At 41.3% G+C, this 7,511-nt stretch overlaps 1 protein-coding gene across 1 annotated transcript; it reads left to right on the plus strand.

Annotated features, from left to right (window-relative positions):
* Positions 1 to 4,502: 4,502 nt before the first annotated feature.
* On the plus strand, positions 4,503 to 6,555 carry LOC103707928 (probable xyloglucan 6-xylosyltransferase 1). The gene has a single exon (XM_008792642.4). It carries the CDS (start codon positions 4,965 to 4,967, stop codon positions 6,312 to 6,314), a length of 1,350 nt encoding a protein of 449 aa, XP_008790864.1. The 5' UTR covers positions 4,503 to 4,964; the 3' UTR covers positions 6,315 to 6,555.
* Positions 6,556 to 7,511: the final 956 nt, after the last annotated feature.

Raw genomic sequence — 7,511 nt, forward strand, 5'->3', positions numbered from 1 at the left:
TAGATAAGCCCGCTGGACCTTCAAGGTTGAGAATTTTAGCATCACATCATATGAGCCCCGTCCTAGCTCATATTAACTGAACCAATCTCCATTTTTGTTCAATTTGGAATGCGAGCTAGCATCCTACAAATGCCGTAAATATAGAGGGTTCTGTGAATCCTGTTGGACCGCACAATTATCCAAATAGGTCCTAGAAATACATTGCTCAAGATAACAACTGCGTTAATGTTTTGGATCGAGCCGACATGTTATGCACTGATAACGGATATTGGAAGCAATATTGTCCATCAGTTGCCTATTCAAATGATAAAATAATATTTTTAAACTCCAAATTTCAAAACAGCTGAAAGTATAATTATTAATCAATCAATGGTCAGGATTATTTTTTTTGGTCAATAGCATTTTTAGCAAATAATCATGTTATTATTCCAATGACAATTATTATTTTAAATTCCAAAAATCTTAATCTTGATATTTTTGAATAAACAACATCCACTATAATGCTTGGTAATAATATTGATAAAGGTCCACTGTAATGGAATATTGATGTTACTAAACCTTAAAACAAACATTACATGCTCTTGGGATGGCAATCAACAACGTGTTAGGTTGAACTCATATGTTAAGGTGTGTTAGACTCGGTCCAAACCCGACTCGACCCACCAACGGGTCAGAGATGCCTCTATCAAACTTGATCTAAAGCCAGCTTATTGAACCGCAACCAACACACTGGCCCATATAATTAGCCCAGGCCCCATTTAGCATCTAGGCTTTTAATTTGTTGGGTAGAATATGTTGGAAAAATAATCCATTTTTGACTATCTATGCTACAACTTATCCTGAAACCTTTTTTGTTATGGGAGATAATTAAATTTATTTAGCAATTAAAAACTGAATATAATGAATAATATAACAAAACAAGCAACATGATAATATAAGTCACATATCTCTAAATAAACACTACATACCAAGCTAAGCTTAAAAAGTTTTTTTTCTCCCTAGTCCCCCTAAAATGTCTTATACTTATTTACTGCTTGATTTATGATACACACACACACATATATATATATATTAAAATAATATTCTATAATTAATTGTATTATAAACTTGTGTCGACCTACAGGTCAGGTTGGCTAAACAATACTGAAGACGGATTAAAGTGTCAGCCCTAACAATACTGAAGCAAGTGTGTGTCAACCTACCAGCAGGTCAGGTTAGCTAAATAATAATGAAGATGGCTGAACAATATTGACAAGAGGTCTTGACCTAAAGTTGCTTTACTTTTCAAATATATATATATATATATATATATATATATATATATATATATATATATATATATATATATATATATATATATATATATATATATATATATATATATATGCCATGCGATGTTTTCTAATTGGACTGATTTACTGTTGAGATGGTACACCTGATCTAGCTAATAACGTCTCTCATATTAGTAAGGTGAGGAAGTTTTCATGCTATGGTAGCTCCTTAGCACGAGTCTGGGAGAACATAAGATATGACTGCTCGTATCAAAAAAAAAAAAGAGCAAAAATCGTAACCTCATTAGAATACGATCAAAAAAATAAAATGAAGCCCGTAGAAAACAACTGATGAACTGTGTTATATCCATTTACATATGTATGTATATATATATTTATGTATGTGTGTAGACACACATGCACACATATGATGTAATATTTATAAAGTTATATGTTTATTTTGAATTGGATAAGATTTTACTGTAGTGATCTAAATTGTTGGATGTGATTTACTATTTTTGAACCTCTTACACATCAAAAATCATATAATTTGAAAGTGCCTACCTTATGCATAAAATATTCATTTTTTTTATTATTTAAACTATCAAATTTTTAACAACTCAATACACAAGCTAGCACTTCCGATCACTTGATTTTAATATGTAACATCTGATTATATCTAACCGCATGGCTCACCAATGTGGCTTTCATCTTCTACTTCAAAAAAAAAAAAAAAATTATATATATATATATATATATATATATATATATATATATATATATATATATATATATATCCTATCCTTTTTAATTAATGATTAAGTAGTCAAATAGTTATGGTTAATGAGTTATCGTCGCTTGTCGTCAGAAACTAACCTGGGTCTGTCCGGATCATAATAAAAATGCACGCTCCGGGTGGGAATCCAAAACCCGGCGGCCGGTGACGGAAGCTCATTTGGATAGATCCGTTCAGAGAGCTCCATGATTTCGACCTCGCCAGCTACTCCGACGGTGATGATGTCATTGTAGCTTCCTGGCTCCAGCTGGCAGCTGCGCGGGCTTCCCTTGGACGTCAGTTTCATTGACTTTCCACGGGGACACACCAGTTACGCTTACCAGTTACCATAACACGAGTCATGACCGGCCGCGAAAGAACGGTTTTTGTTCCAATCTCGTGCAACGATAACTGTTTTTTGTCAAACCGCAGGAAAGCAATCATTTTTATGTGCTTGCTTCAGCTCTGGTTGGAATTGTTTTTTTAAAAAAATAACCGTTGTTATGTTAAAAATTAGTAGATACGGATGAGAAAGTACCAAGTCTCAGCATATAAAATATAAACAAAATTCTAAAATTATTTATTAAGCACTTAATCCTTGTGAAGCAATCCTTAATATATTAATAAAAAAGTAATACCATATGATACCTCTCTGTCGGTTTACCTTACAAGTGGCTGTGAATGACTTTTTAATTATGTAAGATGTTGCATCGAAGTTCTTTGTTTTTAGCAAGAGAGACAAGCTCTAACTGTTCTTTTAGGTCTCACCTACCAATTTGATATTTGGCACATCATAATAACCTTACATGCTTTGTGTAATCTGCATTGCAATACTGTCAAATTTCAAATTCAATGTTAAGAATTGCTGGCTAAGATTCAAGTCCAAGACTTCATAAAATTGGTGAACTCATAGTTCACGAGGGTAATTACATTTTGTTCAGGACGAATGGTATTGGTGTACTCCTTGTCTGCGAGGATGCTTAATGTCACACTATTATGGACAAACAAGAACAATGACTTCTGGCATACCATTCAGTCTTTAATTACCTCGAACAACATACCCTTAATATCACTCCATTCTGGACAAACAAGAATAATGTCTTCTGGCATAACATTCAGTTTTTAATTACCTCGCACAACAGAGCAAGTGGATATTCTATCCTGTTGTGGTTGATTATTATGGTACCATGTTCCTTTGTAATGCAACAACTAAAAAAAAAAAAAAAAAAAGTACATAAGGTTAGAAAGTTGCCTTGAAATTTGTATTAATTTTACCATATTATTGGACTTCTCTACTTTTAAGCAAAATTTGCTTATTGAACTCAACATTAGCAAAAAAAAAAATTTGATGCATCGGCAACTCACACAAGTCTCGCGTGAGTATTGCCATCTGAATCAAGAGACAAAATACTTCACAAAGGTGGAGAAACATATACAAAGCGGATCCAGAGAACTCTCCAGAATGGTGAGTAGCTAAGGAAGCGACTTAGTTGGCAGCTCTGTTCATCTTTTGAAATACATGCACAACCTGAAAGACTCACACTCCCTCAATAGCCTCTAGATGTCCTTTAGCAACAAGTGGTCGAATACCCCCGGCCCCTTCTGTAGAATCCGCTTAATCACCTCCATCGAGTCTCCTTCTAGGATGATGTTCCTAGCCTCCAAAACTCGCCTTGCATAGGAGACTCCGTTCCAGATGGTCCTGAGTTTTGCCCTCGAAACTGATGACTCGAAGGTGTGCCGCCCTCTCGCCGCAATCAACCTGAACTCGTGATTCCTAATCATAAAGGTAACACTAGTGCAGCCTCTACCAACTGGCAGACTACCATCAAAATTCATCTTAAGGTGGCAGGAGAATGAGGGCTCCCACGAAACGAGGACATACCTAAGTGCTGTAACATTAGAGGGGGAAATCGAGATATCTCTAGCCAAGATGGTATCTTTTTGTGGACTAGAAATAAGTAAGGCTACAATAGACTTGTTAGGCATTGGTCATTAGGGTGTGCTACTCAAAGAATGTCAACCTAGAATTTGCATTGACAACATTGCTGTAAATGGGCGTTGGATAATTTATTATTCTAAGCACATGTTTAGGTAATCGAAAGAAATTTGGATTTAAATTTTCATTGAATTTGTAAACCATAAAATTTATTTGAGCATGATCTATATAGACCACCACAATTTTAATTTAAATTTTTTGAGAAGAAAAAAACTCTTCAAATATTTTTTTTATCTTTTCTGCAAATCAATTCAGATTAATAGATTCAAGACTGGAATTTAGCTGGAAACTTCGGCAGATTTGTTTTTTTAAAAAAAGGTACGAGCTTGATGGGTTTCTGGAGAAATATCGAAACGGATCATAAACAGAGAATTTTTTTGTGCCATATCATGTCCTACGGCACATGTCACATCCAGCCCTGGCCCTAACGCGTGCACCGTGTCCGCTCCAGCCCTCAATCAAACGCCCCCTTTCCGACATTATACCCCTCCAATCCTCGCCAAGCCAAACATCGCGGTTCCTCTCTCCTCCCTCTCTTCCCATTACAACCCACGCCATTATTGCCTGCTCGCGCTCATAACTCAGCATCTTCCTCCCTCTCCTCTCTATCCCTTCCCCGTATTCTTTACCTTTATCCCTCCATAGACAACGAGAATAAAACCACAGCCGAAGAACGTGCGACTTATACCACTCCCACTCCTCGTCCCTCCCTCCATTATTTAATCTAATGTAAACTCTAGACCAGTATTCCTACCTTCCTAGAGAACAAGGGTCCAATCGTGGCAGAGGAATAGCAACAAAAGATATTACGAGGAAGAATAGGAGGAAGAAGAAGAGTATAAAAGGGTTAGAAGAATAATAAAAGAACAGGGTGTGGGGGGGGAGAGAGAGGGGAGGTGGAGGTATAGTAGGATCGGAAATGTTGTGCCGGTGCTTGGGTGAGCGGCGGGTCCGCCAGATCCGGCGCGCCCTCCGGCGGGGGAAGCTCACCTTCCTCTGCCTCTTCGTCACAGTCATCGTCCTCCGCGGCACCATCGGTGCCGGCAAATTTGGCACCCCCGAGCAGGACTTCAACGAGATCCGCCAGCGCCTCCGCCCCCACGGCTCCCTCCCCCACCGTGCCCTCGTCGAACAGCAAGCCGACCATTCCTCCGCTGCCACCGCCGGGAAAGCCTTCGTCGCCGACGAGGGCGACGACGATCCGCCGCGGGATCCCAACATTCCCTATTCGCTGGGCCCCAAGATCTCCGACTGGGACGAGCAGCGCGCCGCCTGGCTCCGCCGCCACCCGGAATCCCCTAACTTCTGGGGCCCCAACAAGCCCCGCGTCCTCCTCGTCACCGGCTCCTCCCCCAAGCCCTGCGAGAACCCCGTCGGCGACCACTACCTCCTCAAGTCCATCAAGAACAAGATCGACTACTGCCGCGTCCACGGCATCGAAATCTTCTACAACCTCGCCCTGCTCGACGCCGAGATGGCCGGTTTCTGGGCCAAGCTCCCTCTGATCCGCTCCCTCCTCCTCGCCCACCCAGAGGTCGAGTTCCTCTGGTGGATGGACTCCGACGCCATGTTCACCGACATGGCCTTCGATCTCCCCTGGGAGCGCTACGCCCCCTTCAACCTCGTCATGCACGGCTGGAACGAGATGGTGTACGACGACAAGAACTGGATCGGCCTCAACACCGGCAGCTTCCTCCTCCGCAACTGCCAGTGGTCGCTCGACCTCCTCGACGCGTGGGCCCCAATGGGTCCCAAAGGCAAGGTCCGCACCGAGGCCGGCAAGGTCCTGACCTCCTTCCTCAAGGACCGGCCGGTGTTCGAGGCCGACGACCAGTCGGCCATGGTGTACCTCCTCGTCACGCAGCGCGATCGCTGGGCCGACAAGGTCTACCTCGAGAGCGCCTACTACCTCCACGGCTACTGGGGTATCCTCGTCGACCGGTACGAGGAGATGATCGAGAACTACCACCCAGGCCTCGGCGATCACCGGTGGCCCCTTGTGACTCACTTTGTCGGCTGCAAGCCCTGCGGCAAGTTCGGGGACTACCCCGTCGAGCGCTGCCTTAAGCAGATGGACCGGGCGTTCAACTTCGGTGACAACCAGATCCTCCAGATGTATGGCTTCACCCACAAATCGCTTGTCAGCCGGAGGGTGAAGAGGATCAGGAATGAGACGAGCAATCCGCTCGATTTGACGAAGGACGAGCTCGGGCTGCTGCACCCGTCGTTCAAAGCTGCTGTCAAGGTCCCAAATGCTGCTGCATCCTGAGAGTAAAATTGTTTGGTTCTTTTCTCTCTTTCTTTTTTGCTTTAGAGGTAACTTTTATTTAGATATCTATGATCGGAGGAGGCATGGGTTATAGATATATAATTATAATGTGATGTTCTGGTTCTTTGTGCTTATTTGCGGACAGTTGTCTGACCTATGCATGTAGGAATTGGGCTACTAATTCAAATCTACTACCTCTTTCATGGATTCCTATTGTCTTGCTGAAAGCATCGATTTTTGTCAGAACTATATGGTGTCAAAGTTTTAAATACTGTGGGATGGAGCCGTCCCGGTTTAAACATGGAATGGGGATGATGGATGCCCTGTTTGATTCATTTCCAGGCTCGTCCCATCCCGACACTTAGGGATGCTAGGATGCTCCTACCAGTATTTAAAAAATTATGGGTTCCCCTTACAAATCGAACTGAAGCACAACATTCTGGGTGCTTATTTTCGGACAATTCTCTCATGTATGCATCTAAGGATCTAGAGAGCAATCCAAAATTGTCTCCTTTTTATGGCTTTCTTATTGTTCTTTTGGCATTTTGTTTAAGAATCTAACAAGTCTTACTCAAAGGCCGTAGATTCCTTGTTTCTTAGCTCTTATTGCTCAAAAGTTCTCCGCTGGTTTGCTTCAGTGGCTTCTTTTGATTAGGCATTTTCTATTACAATCGCACATAACGACAAGCTTGATAAAACTACAATTTTGTCATTCTCTAACAACCTTAGATGCAAGCTATTGTGCTTTGCACTTTCCTAGTAGATTGTTCTAATGCCTTTGTTTCATTGTATTTTGTTGGATTCATGCTAAGTTTTGTGTCTCCTGTAGACAAAGCTTTTTCTACCTTTCTGTGAGAAGAAGCCACTTGACTTGTGGACGAGAAAACATCATTCACCAATTTTGCGGGTTCTCAAGATGTGTCATTTGATTTTTCTTTCTCATTTCATGGATGAAAAGGTTAGTTTTGTCGATTAATGGTGACTTGGATCAAGTCATGTACTTGACTACATTTGTGTGGAGCTGCCCTATCACATTAATGGAAATGCACTATGATCTTTTATAGTGGTGAGTTTTTTTGGATCCACAAACAATATATGACACTTCTTGTGCCCTTGTGTGGACACTTAAAACTGAAAGAGCTACACAGTTCTCCTCTCAAGACACATCTACCTGACCTTTTCTTTTCTTTTTAATCT

This window comes from Phoenix dactylifera, chromosome 13, assembly GCF_009389715.1.
Source record: "Phoenix dactylifera cultivar Barhee BC4 chromosome 13, palm_55x_up_171113_PBpolish2nd_filt_p, whole genome shotgun sequence".
NCBI classification, from domain to species: domain Eukaryota; kingdom Viridiplantae; phylum Streptophyta; class Magnoliopsida; order Arecales; family Arecaceae; genus Phoenix; species Phoenix dactylifera.